Here is a 21,524-nt window from a genome sequence, read left to right as displayed (position 1 = left end):
ACATAATAAAACACTCACAGGTGGCCGGATACAGAATTTTTAAAAATCGCTAAAACTTGAATTTTAGACTCACTGCCTCACTCACTGACCGCAGTCACAAAGCTAGAGGCCAAACGAAGCAGCACACAGCCACCATTTTACGCCACAATAACAAACTCACCAGTGGGATGTGCCTTTTGGGATTCCGACGAGTGTAGGCCCTCTGCGCCTTGTCTTTTCTTTTATCTTCAATGAGGCTGCTTGTCTTCTTCTTCCTCATCCAACGAAACAATCAAGGCGTTAATTTTCTGTATCAACACTTTCTTTCAGCAACATATATAGATGCTACAGACTGAATTATTTCCAAGATAATTTTAGAGCTGGACTTAAGAAGTGCTTCAGTTCTGGCACTACTATAAGACTAGACACACTGTATGTGCAAGTCTGTGATTGGGATCCTGTTTGCGATAGGTTTGTGACCTGCCCATCAAATAAAGATCTAGGTAGACTACTGGTGATAGAGTACTGAGATCACACCTCTTAACACTAGCTGTTCACTTAACAGCAAACAAAATGACCTCACCCCTTATTGGTTTAGCTAGCTGCACACCTCTTGGCTGACTCTAGATATACTCTAATACAACAGTCATGTATGATATTCTAATAGAACAGTCACAAGTTACATTGTAGCTAGCTATACTATATACAGCAAAAAATAAATGAACTAGTATTTAGTAAATTTAAAAATGAAGTAGGGATCTATGCAACAACAAGTAGTGAAACAAGAGATGAATGATGGTATTACAACATAGCTCAGTGGGAAAGTCCCTACTTTGGCATTGAGCAAAATATAGCCAATGTGCCAAAGTAGAGACTTTCCCACTGAACTATGCTGTAATACCATCATTCGTCTCTTGTTTCACTACTTTTTGCTGCATAGATTCCTACTTCATTTTTAAATTTACAATTTTTTAAAAATGTTAGTGTGTGTGTATATGACCTGATTTTTGAAAACCAGTCTTAATGTCACATTTGACAACTAAAATATTTATGACCAAAATTAAGTATTACAAGCAATTAATCTGCTTTACGATGGTTACAATTGTTATTTAGTACCCTGAATTACTACAAATTCTGAGAAATAATCTAACAGGTGCCAAACTGTCTTAATGTTAACATAGTGAATTGTGAATTTCTAATTATTTCGCATGTGACATTAAAACTGATTTTCCAAAATTAGGTCACATAATATAAATTATAACATTTGTATATATAATACTTCTGATAAATGTGTTTCATCAAATGAATTGAAAATGTTACAAGTATTACTTGCTAATTTGCTTTTGCTAATAATCACATAATCATAACTCAGAAAAATGTATAGTACGGTGGTATCTGTAAATGTGAACACTTAATTGGAGATATCTGTATTGTCTGGTACTTAGCTTGTAAACTACAATAGATAATCAGGACACATTTGGTTAATCCCGACTACACAGGTTTCAGTGTATGTACCTCCTAAGTTTATAGCAGAAACTGGTTGACTTAACAATCTTCAGAAACATTATCATACAGTATGATAGTTACTGTATAGTAGGGACAATGAAGGTGTGGGCGTGGTCCACGAAGAAAAATCTACCAAAAATCATCTTTAGAAATCCTTCACGGCCACTTCACAGTATTGGTCAGGTATATACAAGCCTAAATGTGTCTTCAGAACAACCCGAAACATTTCTGACGAGGTGCTACGGAATTTAAAAAAAATTATTTTAGCAAATTTTCTACTGCCTGCCTGCCTGGCCTGCCTGCCTGCCTACCTGGCCTGCCTGCCTGCCTGCCTGCCTGCCTGCCTGCCTGCCTGCCTGCCTGCCTGCCTGCCTGCCTGCCTGCCTGATGCATTCAGTAAAGCGTAGCAGAAAACTGGCTAAAGCTACAGCCTTGCTTCTTTGGCAGAAATGCTTCGAATTTTGTGGTGAAAAAACCTTTCACAATATTAAACACCTACGATGTATGCACTACTGTCTTACTGTTTTATCTTTGATCCTTCTTTATCGTGGCCATCGCTCATGGGTACGGCTTCCATCAAAGTACACACACCACAGCGCCCCAACATATGTAGCATAATTGTAGCAAGCACGTGATTTTAATGTTGGGGAGATATGCTGCTGCCTGTTCAACATCATTGAGAAACTACATGTGTAAAGATTAGAGTGTTTGCTTTGGCTCGAAGGTGGTTTCTTTTCTGAGTTTAAAAACCGGGTGTATATAGCTCCTCTCTACAGACTTTATGGATAACTTTCCCAGAGCACTTTTCAGTCGTACTACAACTGAAAAACACCATAGTAGGCCTCATAGACTTGCGTATCTCGTTGTCTAGAAAGTGGGCGTGACCTGTACTTACGCAAACTAAAAGTAAGAGCAGCCCTGATGCTTTGTTGACAGAATTAGTGGAAAATAATACTGTTGACACACTATAGAACAGTTGAAAAGGTACTTCTGTGGGTAATGTGTTGTTTAAAGCAGTTTATTAAAAATACACATCCTTAGGAACGTCAGTTTAGCTACGTATTTCGGGAATTGCAGGTTATTCATGAATTACTAAATATTCAATAAAGTTTACAAAAAAAGTACACACACAGCAGGCTAAAGTAGGGATTAAAATGCAATCATTCAGTTGTGTTTTGTCTCGGTGGCTTGTTTCAGTACTTTTTATTGCTGCAGTCCCTACTCATATGGAAAATTCCTAATTTTTTTTACACTTGTATAATGGTTAACTCTGGGTACTATAGTACGTTCACGTTGAGTTGAATCCTCAAAAACATTAATAACTCATGGATGCAACTACACATGATCTTGAAATTTGGCCCATTTGTAGTACTGCTTGACCCGCTAAAAATATTTCAAAATGTTGTTGTTCAAATGTTTGACATAATATTTACGGCCAATCAAATTTTTCACAATACATTTCCTATGGAGAAGCCATATAAATATAGTGTCCATTAGAGCCCTTTCCCAAACTTGTAATGGAGCCAAACCGTACGTGTCTGTTGTTGACACCTTTGCTGTTACCAATAATCATCTGGTTGGCTGAAATGTTAACTCTGTTGATAAAAAATCCACTTTTAATTTTTAGCTGTTTTTCAGGGTTCAGCTCAACGTGAACATACTATAGTGTGATTACTACCACTCTCAATATTTGGTCACGTCATGCAAAGCTGATTCTCTTTTGCACTCCATATTATAATATACACACATACATAACATACACTAATGTCTATTTTGTTACAGATGGTACTGTATCAATAGCTGCACCTGCTGCTGTCAATGGAAAAGTAAGTATAAGTGAAAATTAGAATTCTGTAATTCCAATTGTAAGTGTTCAGAATAAGTATAACAAACACTGGCTTTGAAGAGCTATGATCACAACACAGTCAGTAATTATTTCATTTCATTGAATTTCCAACAGAAAACATGTCATGTACAGAAAATAATCCATGTAAAATTAATTTACATAAAACAGCTACCGTAAATCAGGAAAATTTAGGTGTAGAAAAGTTTCGTGTATTAAAATGCAACATATTTTCATCACTGTCATAACTGACAAAAAGTTTTGATGGAATAACTATACATTAATATTAATTCTGTATGTGCAGATTATTTGTATGCTTAAAAATATTTCATCATTTTAATTTTTGTCAATACAGCCAGCAACGTAAATTTTTTGGCGACAATTTTTCCTGATTTACTGTATATAGCTAAAAAAATAAGGCCTTAGATAAAAAAAAAAGTTGTGAAATTATTATAGATGGCGGTGGCCGCAATGATGTTATACAATCCTATTGCTGCCACCTTTGATTTCACAACTTTTTCTGCTGTAGCAATGTACATCATACTTGGCTGCCATTTCTAATTTCACAATTTTTCACCTTAAGTTTTTTTAGGCTGCACCCTTACTGTTTGCATAGATTGATTTCAGTTCTTTTGTATATCCAGAAGCCATTAACTTTGGGGCTTGATTTTATACACATTTACAATAGTTATGATTGCATAATTTAGCTGCTAATATTTTGTAATACTCACATTTTTTTGAGGATTTCTAATAGAACATACATACATAGATACATACATACACACACACACACATACATACATACATACATACATACATACATACATACATACATACATACATACATACATACATACATACATACATACATACATACATACATAGATATATACATACATACATACATACATACATACATACATACATACATACATACATACATACATGCATACGTACGTACGTACATACATAATATATACATACATACATAGGATGTTCAAGAACAATCTATTGTTAGATGTGTGGAATTATAAAATTATTGAGTAGATTTGAACTAGAACTTTCATTATTGAGCTAACAACAACTATGATAGCAGTGGCTTAATGTTTAAGAAAAGTGTTAGGGTTTTAGGTGTGGAGGTTTCTAATTCAAGTATTCATACCATGGTACTGACCATGTTTTTAACATTTTTCATGCACTTGGTGATTGTTTTATTATATAGTAGTTCAAATGTGGAACTAACTTTTATGACACACGTAATAGTTTTTTTTTATCTTTCGAAAATTTTTTGGTATGTGTATTGGTGTAGTTAGACACTATGTGTATGTGTGTAACAGTAATGTACTGCTACTATTGTGTGTGTGTTCTATCATTGACTAATTGAAGATTGTACTTGGCAGAGCTGCTTTTCCTCATTGGAAATGCATACATATGTACAAACACAATATCAATCAATCAATCAGTCAATCACTTAGTAGATCAAGCCTGCAATTTTACTTGAGGTTGGTTTTCTCCTTGTAGCTCTGTAACTGGTATTGTAATTTTTAGCAACTAAAAGAGCTATGATATTAAACTATATACTGACCAATTTTCCAAGTTATGCCCATGCATGCATATGTGGTTTCCTTGTACGCCTGACAAATATTGGTCTTTTTCATCCATAACTCTGTGATGTTTATCATGCAGATTTGCACCAGACGTGGTATGTGCATTGGCCTTAGCATGTCCTTCCTGTACACGAATTTTCAAGGCAACCAAGGCACAGTATATGCTTGAATTGTATAATGTTTTTTATGTGAAAATAAATCTAGGCTTTAGAAATGAAGAAAGAAGCTTAACAAGAAATTAAGTAGAACTTCAATGGGTTGTGATGATTGCACACAAAAGTGGAAAGTGTTTACAGTGCAAAAATCATATCAAGACACACGATAGTGTGTCATGCGGCCCAAGAAGCCGGAGCGCCACACCGTGAGTATATTAACAGGAAGAAAGAAAAACAATTTTCACACCTATGTAGCTCTGTGATCCCTATCCGATTGGAACCAAATTTGCTAAAGAAGTTCCAGCCAGTTAGGGGAGTCTACATGCTATATTTGAAGAAAATCGCTCCAGCCATTTCCAAGACATGAGTGAACAAAATTTCGCTTTGATTTCTTCGTTTTTTTCTTCTTCATTTTGCACACTTCGCAAAATCTGCCATAAAACACGAATGCATACTCCAATCCGGCTGAAATCTGGCACACTTAAAGGGCTCATTAAGGCCGATCTCGGTACCAACTTTGGTAGGAATCCGATGAACATTCACGGAGTTATGATTGATTATTCGCGTAACATAAGGTCGAAGGTCTGTCACACCCACAGGGTAAACCCCTTGAAGGAATGAGCTGCAAATTGCTATGTAGATGGAGTAACCATCGTAGGAGTGCCTTTTTGTGGTTTGAAAAGAATCGAGATAAAGACCATGGAGATATGACACAAAACCCAACCTGTGTCACAATTACGCAATCGATTTTTACGAATAAAAAAACTGTTAGTTTTCACGCCTACCAGGCAAACCGCTAAGAGCAATGAGCTGAAAATCGGTGTGTAGCTGGAATAATCATCATAGAAAGTACTTGCAGTAGTATAGAAGAATCGGATTACAAACCACTGAGTTATGATTCGAAACCTAACTACGTGTTGCAAATGCGAGATCGAGATACTCTAATAGAACAGTCACCCTAATAGAGCATTCGGCTACATTTATAACTTACTCCATTAAAGAATCATAAGTTATTCTGTAGGAAGTTCAGCTACAAACAGTTAATCTTATAGACAATTCAGCTAGAAACAAGTCACCCTGTAGAGAGATCAGCTAGAAGAAGTCACCTTGTAGAGAGTTCAGCTACAAAGAATCACCCTGTAGAGAGTTCAGCTACAAACAATTCACCCTGTAGAGAGATCAGCTAGAAAAAAGAATTTACCTTGTAGAGAGTTCAGCTACAAATGTAGAGAGTTCAGCTGCAGACAAATCACCCTGTAGAGAGTTCAGCTATGAAAAGATCACCCTGTAGAGAGTTCAGATGCAAACAATTCACACTGTAGAGAGATCAGCTATGAATAGATCACCCTATAGAGAGTTCAGCTACAAGCAATTCGCCCTGTAGAGAGTTCAGTTACAAAGAAGTCATCGTGTAGAGAGTTCAGCTGCAAACAAATCATCCTGTAGAGAGTTCAGCTATGAACAGATCACCCTGTAGAGAGTTCAGCTACAAGCAATTCGCCCTGTAGAGAGTACCTTGTAGAAAGTTCAGCTACAAACATATCACTCTGTAGAGAGTTCAGCTATGAATAGATCACCCTATAGAGAGTTCAGCTACAAGCAATTCGCCCTGTAGAGAGTTCAGTTACAAAGAAATCATCGTGTAGAGAGTTCAGCTGCAAACAAATCATCCAGTAGAGAGTTCAGCTATGAACAGATCACCCTGTAGAGAGTTCAGTTAGAAACACGTCACCCTGTAGACAGATCAGCTAGAAGAAGTCACCTTGTAGAGAGTTCAACTACAAAATAACCACCATGTACAGAGTTCAGCTGCAAACAAATCACCTTGTAGAGAGTTCAGCTACAAAATAACCACCAAGTATGGAGTTCAGCTGCAAACAAATCACCTTGTAGATAGTTCAGCTACAAAGAAACCACCATGTAGAAAGTTCAGCTGCAAGCAAATCACCCTGTAGAAAGTTCAGCTAGAAACAAATAACTCATCAGCTAGAAACAAGTCACCCTGTAGACAGATCAGCTAGAAGAAGTTACCTTGTAGAGAGTTCAGCTACAAAGAAACCATCATGTAGAGAGTTCAGCTGCACATAAATCACCCTTTAGAGAGTTCAGCTAGAAACAAGTCATCCTGTAGAGAGATCAGCTAGAAGGATCACCTTGTAGAAAGTTCAGCTACTAAGAATCACCCTGCAGATAGCTCAGCTACAAACAAGTCATCCTGTAGAGAGATCAGCTAGAAGAAGTTACCTTGTAGAGAATTCAGCTACAAAGAAACCATCATGTAGAGAGTTCAGCTGCAAACAAATCACCCTGTAGAGAGGTCAGCTACGAACAGATCACCCTGTAGAGAGTTCAGATACAAACAATTCACACTGTAGAGAGATCAGCTAAAAGAAGATACTGTACCTTGTAGAAAGTTCAGCTACAAACATACCACTCTGTAGAGAGTTTAGCTATGAATAGATCACCCTATAGAGAGTTCAGCTAGAAGCAATTCACCCTGTAGAGAGTTCAGCTACAAAGAAATCATCATGTAGGGAGTTCAGCTGCAAACAAATCATCCTGTAGAGAGTTCAGCTACAAACAAATTGCCCTGTAGAAATACCAGCTAGAAACAAGTCACCCTGTAGACAGATCAGCTAGAAGAAGTTACCTTGTAGAGAGTTCAGCTGCAAACATATCACCCTGTAGAGAGTTCAACTACAAACAGATAACCCTGCAGAGAGTTCAGCTAGAGTCAAGTCACCCTGTAGAGAGAATCCTGTAAAGAGTTCATCTACGTACAAGCAAATCACCCTGTAGAGAGTTCAGCTACATTTTCAAGTCACCCAGTAGAGAGATCAGCTGCAAATTATCCTGTGGGGATTAATTGACATGTAATAAATATATGCATTATATATATAATTTGTACATTTACTGATGAAATCAGAATCAGTTAAAGTATTTATAAAATCTGCTTCATCTTTTTCTTTTTCCTGTGGTAAAGAAAAAAATATAGGTTAAAAAACCCTAAAGCTGGCCATAGGCCGGCTTTGGGGTATACAAACACAAAAAGAAGTGAAATCTAATCAAAAACAGCCAAGCTGTAAAAAAAGGAGTGTGGCCCTTGAAAAGGCTATGGTGAAAAAAGATGTGAAATCCAAGGTGGCAGCCAAGAAATGGCTGTGATGGTAGGTTAATGGTAAAAATTTTAATAATGACAATTCAGGTGAATTTTGTGCCAAGACCAAGCGGCACCAAATTCACCTGAATTGTCGTTATTAAAATTTTTACCATTAACCTACCATCACAGCCATTTCTTGGCCGCCACCTTGGATTTCACATCTTTTTTCACCATAGACTTTTCAAGGGCCGCACTCCTTTTTTTACAGCTTGGCTGTTTTTGATTAGATTCAATTTAGAGAAGGAAACATGGAGCTATGTATGCTTGAAAATTGCATTTCCTTTTTATGCCCATAGTGTGGCATGCTACGTAACTTTCTTTGCTGCATGACACACCACCATATCTCAATAAATCTCAGCATGAGATATTTATGACTCATATCATATGCAGCTTATGTCTGCTAGCTGTATGCCCTTACTCCTAGTACCTTATAAGTACGCTAGTACATGTGTACATATGTAACTAGTACATATGTACGTATGTATGTATAGTGAGTTTGTAGTAATTGACTTGTGTGCCTATTTTTGTTATGTAGCAAAGTTTAGATGTGGAATCACTTTTAACAATAGCCTTGGCTGGCATAGATGATATTTATGATGACATTGTCAGCTACGACAAATCCAAAGGCATTTATTACATGTCTGCAAATGAAATTGCAAAGTCATTGCAAAAAGAAGAGAATATATATGAAACACCATATAAACACAAAGAGGACTGTGGTCCAGTATACTGTGTGCCCGCTGATGATGAAAAGAAAATTTATGAAGAATTTGCTGGGAAAAAGTTTCGGAAACTGCTCCACAGAGAAGTCAAGTTAGTGTTCTTGCACTATAGCTCCATGTATAGGTATTTTACCCATCAGTCTTACATCAACACATGATTATATTTAATTTGAGTGCATAAAGAATTGCTGTAGACGTATAAGGTATTGCAGCAACAAAAACCAGTGAAACAAAGCTTTTCTAGAGAAGTTCCTTTTTCAGTTTTTAAGTGTCTTTTTGTAATATTGTTTGTTCTGCCACTATACAGCTCTATGATGAATGGCACTTAATAACTTCTGACATTAACCACAGAAGAAATTACAAAAACAATTGTAGGGTGTGTGGGTAGATCAAAGGCTGCCACCAGTGTTACAAATCAGTTGTATATACCAGTTTGCAAATAGATAAAACATGGCTAAGCACCATCTTTAGGCCACACAATCTGGCCACTAATTAGTTCAAAGAAACCACCAACCACTGTGCCACCACAGGGAGTCACAATACAAACTATGAATTTACGTACTTATAGTTACTTTACTTTATAAACTCCAGCGGTGAGTATCTGAAAACCTGAATGGAAAGCAAATGTCTGGACTGAATTTGCATCAATACACCACAAGCTGATTTATACAAAACTTATTTAGTGGCACTAGCATTGTTCCTTGGACAGTTCTTACCTACAGCCATTGTTTGAATAGCCTCAGTCAGAGGCTTAGCATTCTTTCTCCTTCCACTTACATGGGTATCTTTGATCCATGCACTCCCCGTTTCACCAAAACAATAATAACACACATCTGCTTTGTACCTGATATTAGGGTTCGGAAATATTTCAATAAATCACCAATATCACCTAATCAAGTGTCCACAGTACACTTATCGCATGTACTTAGCCTTCGCAACATAGGCAATATTTGTCGCATTTTGTGTCTATTCTGGGCCTCACATTTGATACAGTTCGTGCATACTATTACTAACCATGCCATGTGGTTAACTGTTTAGCAAGAAAGTTGTGTTAAACTAATTCTCAATGAAAACTAGCACTCATATTGATATTGCAGACTTTTCGAAGTGTTTCAATTTTCACATGCAATATTGCAATAACCGTAATAAACAGCTCATGCAATAGTCACATGTTGCAAATTAAATATCGCCCAACCCTACATGATAGCAAACATTATGGGTGTGTTACCTGAAATTATTTGTTTAAAATATTAATAACAAAATCTACAAAGCTACTGATAATAAGCTGTAAATTAAATGCTTGTGTAAAGAAAATACATATAAATCGGGGAACCGAATGTGTATGGTTTGTGTATGCCTAACAGACTGAAAAAACCCTTAGTGTGCTCAATTTTGCAATGCTCTTGGTCATACATAAGTCAACCCAGCATGTACCTTCATTTCTCACAAACAGGTAGCATGAATCATTTTGCTGATGTGGGTGCAAACAAATATACAAACAAACATACACACATTTTTTCAGAAAAGAATTTCAGAAAACCACATCACTGGCCTTCGGCTGGCTGTGGGCACGTGTGGCAGAGGAGATTGAGAATTAATGCAACAAGTTAGACACTACTTAGTGTTAGTGTGTAGTACTGTCTGATTGTGTTATAATATTTCTTTGTCTATGTACATCACAGGATTGGAGATGAATTAGGATCAGGTGAATTTGGAATAGTTGCTCGTGCCATGTGGAAGCCTAGCTCACGCAAGAAAGTAGAAGTTGCTGTGAAGACTTTAAATGCAAATGTTAATACTAAAGATAGAGTACGATTCCTCCAGGAGGCTGCCATAATGTGCCAGTTTGATCATTTGAATGTGGTCAAACTTCATGGTGTAGTGACAGATGAACCTGTCATGATTGTATTAGAATATGTGTCCAGAGGAGACCTGAGGAATCTGCTGATACAGCTTCGACCTTCGTGAGTAAATCCCTGACACACTGTTTCCATGTAATGACATTTTGTATATCTAGAATTGGTGTTGTTGCTCATGAAAAACTACCGTTGCTTCTGTTAAAGTCTTGTCAGGAGATCGCAGCAGGAATGGCTTACCTTAGTGGCAAACAGTTTGTTCACAGAGATTTGGCAGCAAGAAATATTCTTGTTTCTGAATCAGTTACATGCAAGGTAAGAGAATAGTTCACACAGAGGTTACTGTGGTGCTTTATTTCTGAAGATTGCTGATTTTGGAATGTCACGTGATCTACTTGATGAAAACTACTATGTCACATCTGGAGGGAAAATACCAGTAAAGTGGACAGCTCCTGAGGTATTTGTTTCTTTCTACACGATCTACCATACGTCACAAATTTTTGTAACTCAGGCAATAAATTACAAGAAGTATTCTGGTCAGAGTGATGTGTGGAGTTATGGAGTTGTACTGTATGAAATATGGAGCTTGGGACGTGAACCATATGAATGGTTAAATCTTCTTGAGGTAGCCTAGTACGAATTTTCAGGTATTTAATCTATACGCATCTTTTAGACAGTAGAAAAGGTTGATACTGGATACAGACTCCCACCACCTCCTGGTTGTCCCAGAACCATATACCGAGTGATGATTAAGTGTTGGTATGTTAATCACATCAGTTACATAATATTATACATTGCTGATGTTTTATCATGACTCACTTCCTAGCTATACCTAGTTAGCATGTTTTATTCTGCTACCCATCTATTGTACGTGTAAACAATCATTGTCTTTTAGCAGAAGTCTGAAACCTTTGTTTCAAAAATGAAATTTTCTTTTCCATTATACTGCTGTGATCTGAGTAAATTGCTAATCATCAGATTTATAAACTTATGATTTGCCAAATTTGGTAAATTGTATGTGTGGAAGACCCTTTTCAAAAACCTGGTTACACATTCATGAGGATTTTGCTATTCAGATAGTAAAATTGGTACTTGAGTATTTGTTAAAATAACATGATCCATTATCATATGAACCAATTTTTATCACCCTTGCTTTTTATGGATTGCACCCTTTTTTCACAGCTTGGTTGTTTTGAGTATAGATATCATTTCTTTCTATATTTGCAAGCCCCAAAACTGTCTTTTTCTGAGGAACAGCAGGAAGAACATAAGTTTTTAATTGTGTATGTTTTGTTTTATTGTTTTTGTAATATGTACTGACAATTTTGTAACTGTAGATATACTTTGGTTGACTACATTTTAAGAGTATCTCAACCACATATTTTCTGCAGATATTTGGGTTTTGCAGTATTTTTAATCTAAACGCTTCTGTAAAATTATTACTTCGTCTACATGCTGATTTTTAACTTAGTTCCTATAGGAGGTTTTCCTGGTAGCCTTGATAACAAATTATTTGCTGAACTTAATCACGTGCCATATTTGGTTTTTTCAAGTTATAACTCAATGGCTATTATTCTGATTTCCATCAAACCACCAAATGACTTATCTGCAGTGATTACTCCATCTACACACTATTTTCTAACATATTATAGCGTACCCTGTAGGGGTGACAATATATTGTTACTTTTATACAAATGATTGGTTATAACTCAGTAGTACTAGCTTTCCAGATTGAGCAAGGTGGCTGTGCTATTGCATATGCCAGCCACATATTGATGGAGATGCTAGCTGTAAACATTTTGGAAGTGCTGATCTCTTATACTGCTTACTGGTCATCATGGATTACTTTGCTAAATGGGTTGGTGCAGTTCCACTCTGTGACCAAACAGCAGTTTCAATCAGTGATGCTATCATCAAGCCATGTAGTGGTGTTTGAATAAGCATAAACTTCAGTTGTGAAAAGGCTTTATTGCAGTCCTCAGTCCATGAAAAAGGAGATGACTTTTTGGTTAGACTGTAAAGAGGTGTGCACTGTCTGTCCAAGAGGACATCTACTGCCCCACACAGGCATTTCCCTGCCAGTAATCTCTTGCTAAGTGTCTTGGTCTACCACAATGCAAGTAAAGCATCTTTGATTGACTCTTTTTACTAGACAGGAACACTGAGTGTGCCCCAGCTGCTTGCAGTAATGACAATGTTGCTCACTTTCACTCTTTGGTTTTGTGGTATGTGGGTACGCCTGTTCTGTCAGCTGTTGTATTTGAGTCCTCAGATCATTAAGTTTAGTTGCTTAAGTGGATACTGGTTTTTCGTGTTCATTAACTGCCATCGAAAACTTAACAACAGAGTTAAAAAGGCTATTTGCCATACTGACTGTGTGTAGCTGCCTACTTATGCTATATGGGTCCGTGTAAACTTGTCACAAACCGGTATAATGACTTGGCCATTTCTGCTCCAACCCTGACATTGCTTGCTTTAGCAGTTGCTTAAGGTTGTGAAGGTAAAGAATGATGGCTTATCCAGGACGAAGTTTGTGAGAGTAAAATTCTTCTAACTAGACAAATTCTGTCCTGCGCCCTCTTGCTGATCAGTAGGCCTGCAGCAAATAATAAAAAGCCTGTTTGCAATAGAATTTGTCACGTTTGCGATAGAGAGAATTCTTTACCTTGGCTATTAAATTTGGCGTGTTTGTTATAGGCACTATTACATTAGAATTCATCACATTTGCAAGAAATTTCATCATAACTCATTGTTTGTTCTATAAGCAATGGCAGGCAAAGATAGTAAGTTATTGTGGGGGTGCATCCATAACTGCATGATTCCATTGTACAGTATGATAGTACTATACATTAGAAGGTTTGAGCTTTTCTGGCCAAAAGTATCACTATAAACCACCATTACAATACCTTCATAGTGCCTTGGCAGTATTGGTTAGGTATAACCAAGCCCAAAAGTGCCTTTAGTATGACCAGAAATGCTTCCTTTGAGTGGATTTTTTACTGACTACCTGACTGATGCGATTAGGTATCAAAGAAATGAAAAGGAGTAAAACAAGAGAGGTCGCTACACCTGCAGATATACTAGTGGACCATTTAATCCCTAATTCAGTCATGGGATGGGTATACACTGAATGTTCACTAGTATATCTTCTGGTGTAGGTGACCTCCCTTGTTTCCCTACTTTTTTCTATGATCCCTAATCGAACTTGAAATTCCTAATTTGTGACCCACCGGTCTTATCGCCCATGTCAGCAGATTGGATTTTTTTACAAAGAACACAAAGCTACATGAATAAACTACCCAATTTCACAATCAAAATCAGCTAGACTTGCGTGGTCTGGTTTTGCTGGCTGCTTTTCCCAAGCCCAGTGGCGATCTGTACATGTGGTGTGGAGACTTAATGGAGCTCTGGTCAGCCTGGGGATGGTTGTATGTGGCTGTACAGCTCCATGGTATTGAATAAATACCTCTGCTGTGAATTTCCTTTCATTTTAGCTAGTTTTGAGACCCAGGGCTGGCTATGGCCAAAATGGGTTGGGTGGGCCATCCATGGTGGGTGATAGATAGTGTGCGAAGCACACTCTGCATGCATAGCATGCTCCTGCTAGGGGGTCTGGGAGCATGCTCCCCCAGGTAAAGTTTTAAAAATTATCACCTAGGAAATGCCAACCAGAAGCAAATTTAGCCTAATTTTAGTTGGACATAGTTATCCTTAGATATCAATAACTACACTGAATTCATTCATTACCAGCTGCATGTGAAAACATTCGATCTAAGTTTATTGGCTGGTTGCTAGATGAATAATGACCACAGTGCTGCTACTGTATCAGTGGTGTGGCTCAATTACATCACATAGACAATAAAGGACCCACAAATATTTTGATGCATGATTCTGCCAAAACCAGCTTTTCCGGAATATTCCGTGTTTGAGAGACTGGTATAGACTGTTGTAGAATAAGCCACTGATGTTTGGCCACCAGGAATTTTCGGACACTTGTACGCAGAAACTATGCAACGTATTCCTTTGCATTTTGCATTCCTATTACCTTAGACCTTCACCATTTAGCCCACCAAGTTTCATAGGATTTCTTTGCGGGCTGTGTGTTTGGTGAGCCAATAAGCATGTGTTCAAATCGCATGACATTTTGGCCAAAAGTATGGATTTTCGGACTGCAGCTCACAAAGCACTGCATATAAATATAAACAATATTGTGCAAATTTTTGCATTGAATTGCTATTGTGTAATTTTTTTGTATGTTCACGTGTACATTTGTGCCTCCCTGAAGGAAGAATCATTATTGAAAAGTGAGAATCATTTATCAGTCAAGTAACCAATAAAGCTGCTTTCATCATGCCATATTATATGCATGATGTAATTATAACAAAGCTGCACTGTAAGGCTTTAATTGTACAATAAGTGTGACAAGTACAAATGACTGTACAATTTGTTTAATGGGCACTTAGTGGAGGAAAAAGATAAATCCTGTATAGATTGATTCTCTCATGAAAGCTAGGAAACTGAACTATCCCTAGCATGTTGCCATTTTCAATCTTCCATTGTGTATATCCTGCAAAGATTAATTATGTGGGACAGTGGCTGCAATCAGGTCAATTTTGCATTGAATGCATGCTTACTTTTGATGAAGATTTGTATACATAGCTATCAATAATCTCTGCTATGATCCAAGAGCTGGTAACTCATGATAATACATTATAGTAAATGGATCAATTTAGAGTCTATGTAATTGTTTTCCTAAATCATATGCATCATCCATGCAATTTTACATGCCTGTACATGTATTTGCCCTTATTAAAGTATACTGTTATAATATGAAATACTAATTACAGGGGCGGATCCAGGGGGGGTCTTTGGGGTCTGGAGACCCTCCCTTCAGGATATATTTTTATAGGTGCTTACTAATAAGCACATATTGATAATTAATTAAGCATTGGCTATTACTCACACGCGATATGGCTGTAAAACGTTGCAGGAGTAGTGACGAGGCTAGCAACGTTTGTGAACGGATTTCTGAGACATTGCCAGTGACAAAGAAAGCCAATTTGCAATGTTATTTTACAAATACAACGACCATGTGTACAAGGTTAGTTACAGCGCAATGAGGCCGACACTCAGCTGCACGCCAACTGAGCTACTGTGTGGCTTCGTCGCTAATTATAAATTAAAGGCTTCTCTGAATTGCTAGATAATCCGCAAAACTAATTTTAACGCATCATCGCGTATCATATAGCTCATTGTAACCATAGTAGTAGTGCAATGTAGCTAGCTAGATAATTTAAAACTTACAGTATAGTTATATATTATTATACTTTGTATTGTAACAGCACTGGTTGTGTTGATGACGAGGCTGATGACAAAGCAATTTCTGATGATGATGTGATTGTGTGGATTCAGAAGAGGAATCTTCACAGCAAGATGATCAGGCCATTGTACTGAGTGAGGAGAGCAATTCAGACAGAGAGTCGGAAAATGACCTAGAGGGGCATAACACTAGTAGCAATGATAACGTTGCAGTTGATACCACCACTCATCTATTATGGTCCACTCAGTTAGAGATTGCTAACAGCAGTGATCTTACCACTTGTGATGCCCGACAGTCTGCTAGTGCTGGTAATGACCAGACTCAATTAGCTATTCAAGATACAATAAGTAGTGGGGATTTTGGAAAGGTTACACAATTAAAATCTCGAATCAATCTCACGGATCAACAAAAATATTTTCTGTTGAAAAAGCATTATGTTCCTTCTATCAACTACAAATTTCCCACTCAAGTGATTAACAAGATTCATCGACATTTCCAACACAGATGGCTAGAGAAAAATCCTGGCTTGGTATATTCTGAGTTACAAAGTGGAGGATACTGTAAGTATTGTGTTCTATTTGGTAAGACCGAGCCAACTGTGAAGGAGCTTGGTGTTTTTGTAACCAGGCCCTTCACTAATTTAAAAAAGCCTCAGAGCTATTAGGGAAGCATTTTCATGGCCTTGGAATTCTAAAGGAAACAAAACTCATCAAAATGCAGTACAAGATGCAAATATGTTTGTTAGAAGTATGGAAAACATTGATGCAAGAATAGATTTCCAACAGAAGCATTTTCATGGTCTTGGAATTCTAAAGGAAACAAAACTCATCAAAATGCAGTACAAGATGCAAATATGTTTGTTAGAAGTATGGAAAACGTTGATGCAACAATAGATTTCCAACTAAACACCGCAAACAGCAAGACAGCAGCTGAGAACAGACTGAAGCTCCGATCAATAGCAGAGACAGTATTTTTTGTGGAAAGCAAGGCCTTGCTTTTCGTGGTCACCATGATGATAGACTTTCTGTTGAAGAAAACCCAAACAACAATCATGGTAATTTTCTTGGTTTGCTCAAGTTTCGTGTACAGGCTGATGATAAAGTTCTTTCAAATCATCTTGCATCTGCTGCTGGCAATGCTATATACACCAGTAAAACTATTCAAAATGATCTCATTTCAATTTGTGGTGACCTAATTCGTAACAAAACTTTACAGAAGATTCGTCACGCATGTTATTTTTCTGTCCTAGCAGATGAAGCTACAGATGTGGCCAATGATGAGCAGCTATCAATTAGCATCCGCTATGTTGATGAAGGATCTCCAACAGAAGTGTTTATGGGATTTCATAAATGTGTCTTGGGGGGTTACTGGACAAGCAATTGCCGATGACATACTTACACAACTAGAAAATGGCAATTGCAGCTGCAATTTCTTCATGGTCAAGCATATGATGGAGCTGGAGCTATGGCTGGGAAATCTAAAGGTGCAGCTGCTTGTATAACTGCAAAACACCCTAAAGCATTGTATACTCACTGTGCTTCACACAGACTAAATCTCTGTGTGGTCAAATCTTGCACTATCAGAGAAATCAGCAATATGATGCAGTCAGCTGATAAAGTATCACGATTTTTTAGCAATTCTCCAAAAAGGCAGTTGGCTATGGAGAAGTGGATTGACAATCTGTTTGCCAATGAAAAGTGTAGGAAGATAAAGGAGATGTGTCGTACTCGCGACATGAGGCTTTTGAAAGTTTTATGGATTTATTTATGCCAATAGTATGCTGCTTGGAGGAAATAGCCAACAGTTCTCCAGCAGAATTGAATGCTGAAACCAGATCAGATTCCCAGTCACTGTTTTTTACAGTGTTCAGATTTTCATTTGTCATAGCTTTGGTAGCTACACAGAATGTGCTGTCATACATCAAAGGGCTATCCGTGAAGCTTCAAGGCTTCAAGGTCGCTATGTCGATGCAATTCGGGCTCACAGAGATATTCAGAATGTGAAATCTACTTTGGTTAAGCAAAGATGTGACGTGGATAGATTTCATTTGCAAGTATACAATGAAGTTACAGTATTATGTCAGAGTGTCGGAATTGAAGAATCAGTACCAAGAGTTACTAATAGACGACAAAACAGGCAAAACCTTCCATCCGATAGTCCCGGTGAGTATTATAAGCACACAACAACAATTCCTATGCTAGATCATCTGATCAGTGAACTAAATGTTCGGTTTACAGAGTATTCATCTCAATTTCTCTTACAGTTTACTCAACTTTTACCATCAGAACTAATTAAAAACCTCACAAAGACCAAGAAAACAGATTTTGATGATTTAACCAAGTTTTATGAGGATGATTTACCTCTATCTAAGGATTTTTCTGTGGAATTAGAGTTATGGAAAAACTACTGGTCGTCAGAAACACGTAAAGCTGATGCAGAAGCCTTAAATACCCCTGAGAAGGAATTAAAAAGGATTTGTATCCTAACATTTATACGTTGTTGACATTCGCTGCCACTATTCCAGTCACTAGTTGTGAATGTGAAAGATCCATCAGTATGCTCCAATTAATCAAAACTTCTTTAAGGAGTACTATGACACAAGAAAGACTAAATGGGCTAGCAATGATGCAGTATCATCATCAAATTCCACTTAAGGCTGATGAAGTAGTTGAGGAGTTTGCCACTCAACAGCCAAGGAAACTTCTGTTGTAATTTACCTGCATGGGGACAATTCAAATGACATAGTAGTATAATCCACTAGGCTGTAGCTACCTATAATAAAATACACTGTACATAACAATAACATAATAAGACGGTCAATAGTCATTCAATCTAAGTACATTAGTATAATATATGGATCTTTAATGTGTACGCATACCAAGTCATAAATTTGTGTCAGGTTGCATCAAATTCAATCTCAGAGGGTTGAATTTTCAAATTTTTCCTGGGGGGGCCACATATGACATTACTATATGAACCATTGCATCTACTACAGCAATGTGCGTTCTGTGTTAACAAAAAGGAGGAAATAATAATATCTAATCCAAAACAGCCAAGCTGTAAAAAAAGTGTGCGGCCCTCAGAAAGGCTATGGTGAAAAAAGATGTGAAATCCAAGGTGGCGGCCAAGAAATGGCTGTGATGGTAGGTTAATGGTAAAAATTTTAATAATGACAATTCAGGTAAATTTTGTGAAGCGGCACAAAAATTCACCTGAATTGTCGTTATTAAAATTTTTACCATTAACCTACCATCACAGCCATTTCTTGGCCTTCACCTTGGATTTCACATCTTTTTTCACCATAGCCTTTCTGAGGGCCGCACACTTTTTTTACAGCTTGGTTGTTTTGGATTAGATTTCATTTCTTTTTGTATTTGTATACCCCAAAGCTGGCCTATGGCCAGCTTTGGGACTTTTTTAACCTATGTTTTTTTTCTTTACCACAGGAAGAAGAAAAGATGAAGTAGATGTACTTTAAATATTTTATCAGTAAATGTACAAATTATATATATATATACATATATATATATATGTGACCGGATTTGCGAAAAGGGGTCTTCCACACACATCCAATTTACTAACTTTGGCAGTTCATAATGTCAGATAGGAAAATAGTATTGCCTTGAAATTTGGACAGTGATGAGTAACAACATAGGTTAATACATGAACAAAATTTCAGGTTAGTATCTTCTTTGAGCACAAAGGTATGGTCATTCAAGTTCATAGAATTGGATGTGTGTGGAAGACCCTTTTTCGTAAATCCGGTCACATATAATACATATGTGACCGGATTTGCGAAAAGGGGCCTTCCACACATCCAATTTGCCAACTTTGACAATTGATAACTTCAGATTGGAAAGAGCTATTGCCTTGAAATTTGGGCAGTGGTGATTTCTTTGCAGCTGAACTCTCTACATGATGGTTTCTTTGTAGCTGATCTCTCTACAGGGAGATTTGTTTGTAGCTGAACTATCTACAAGGTAACTTCTTCTAGCTGATCTCTCTACAGGGTGATTTGTTTGTAGCTGAATTCTGTACAGGTGATTTGTTTGCAGCTGAGCTCTTTACGGTTTCTTTGTAGCTGAACTCTCTACAAAGTAACTTCTTCTAACTGATCTTTCTACAGGGTGATTTGTTTGTAGCTGAACTATCTACAAGGTAATTTCTTCTAGCTGATCTCTCTACAGGGTGATTTATTTGTAGCTGAATTCTGTACAGGTGATTTGTTTGCAGCTGAGCTCTTTACAGAATGGTTTCTTTGTAGCTGAACTCTCTACAAGCTAACTTTTCTAGCTGATGTCTCTACAAGGTGGCTAGTTTGTAGCTGAACTCTCTACATGGTGGTTTCCTTGTAACTGAACTTTCTACAAGGTGACTTCTTCTATCTGATCTTTCAATAGGATGATTTGTTTGTAGCTTCACTCTCTACAAGGTAACTTCTTCTAGCTGATCTCTCTACAGGGAGATTTGTTTGAAGCTGAACTTTCTAAATGATGGTTTCTTTGTAGCTGAACTCTCTACAAGGTAATTTCTTCTAGCTGATCTCTCTACAGGGAGATTTGTTTGCAGCTGAACTATCTACAAGGTAACTTCTTCTAGCTGATCTCTCTACAGGGAGATTTGTTTGTAGCTGAACTCTCTACAGGTGATTTGTTTGAAGCTGAACTTTCTAAATGATGGTTTCTTTGAAGCTGAACTCTCTACAAGGTAATTTCTTCTAGCTGATCTCTCTACAGGGAGATTTGTTTGTAGCTGAACTATCTACAAGGTAACTTCTTCTAGCTGATCTCTCTACAGGATGATTTGTTCGTAGCTGAATTCTGTACTGGTGATTTGTTTGCAGCTGAACTCTTTACAGAATGGTTTCTTTGTAGCTGAACTCTCTAAAAGGTAACTTCTTATAACTGATCTTTCTACAGGGAAATTTGTTTCTGGCAGAATTTTCTACAGGGTGATTTCTTTGCAGCTTAACTCTCTACATGGTGGTTTCTTTTTATTGTAGCTGAACTCTCTACAAGGTAATTTCTTCTAGCTGATCTCTCTACATGGTGATTTGTTTGTAGCTGAATTCTGTATAGGTGATTTGTTTGCAGCTGAGCTCTTTAAATAATGGTTTCTTTGTAGCTGAACTCTCTCAAGGTAACTTCTTCTAGCTGATGTCTTTACAGGGTCACTAGTGTGTAGCTGAATTCTCTACTTGGTGGTTTCTTTGTAACTGAACTCTCTACAAGGTAACTTTTTCTAGCTCATCTTTCTACAGGGTGATTTATTTGTAGCTGAATTCTGTACAGGTGATTTGTTTGCAGCTGAGCTCTTTAAAGAATGGTTTCTTTGTAGCTGAAGTCTCTACAAGGTAACTTCTTCTAGCTGATGTCT

At 37.3% G+C, this 21,524-nt stretch overlaps 1 protein-coding gene across 3 annotated transcripts in view; it reads left to right on the top strand.

The window, feature by feature from the left end:
* Positions 1–21,524, top strand: part of LOC136250834 (uncharacterized) — a 443,931-nt gene that overhangs the window by 255,979 nt on the left and 166,428 nt on the right. For all 3 annotated transcript variants that reach the window (XM_066043154.1, XM_066043155.1, XM_066043153.1), the window contains 5 exons: positions 3,268–3,311; positions 8,786–9,063; positions 10,655–10,936; positions 10,990–11,143; positions 11,193–11,285. In XM_066043154.1, coding sequence (XP_065899226.1) covers positions 3,268–3,311; positions 8,786–9,063; positions 10,655–10,936; positions 10,990–11,143; positions 11,193–11,285 — 851 coding nt within the window. The remainder of the gene's footprint in view (positions 1–3,267; positions 3,312–8,785; positions 9,064–10,654; positions 10,937–10,989; positions 11,144–11,192; positions 11,286–21,524) is intronic.

This window comes from Dysidea avara, chromosome 3 (genome assembly GCF_963678975.1).
Source record: "Dysidea avara chromosome 3, odDysAvar1.4, whole genome shotgun sequence".
Lineage (NCBI taxonomy): Eukaryota > Metazoa > Porifera > Demospongiae > Dictyoceratida > Dysideidae > Dysidea > Dysidea avara.
This window is presented reverse-complemented; position numbering and strand designations above follow the sequence as displayed.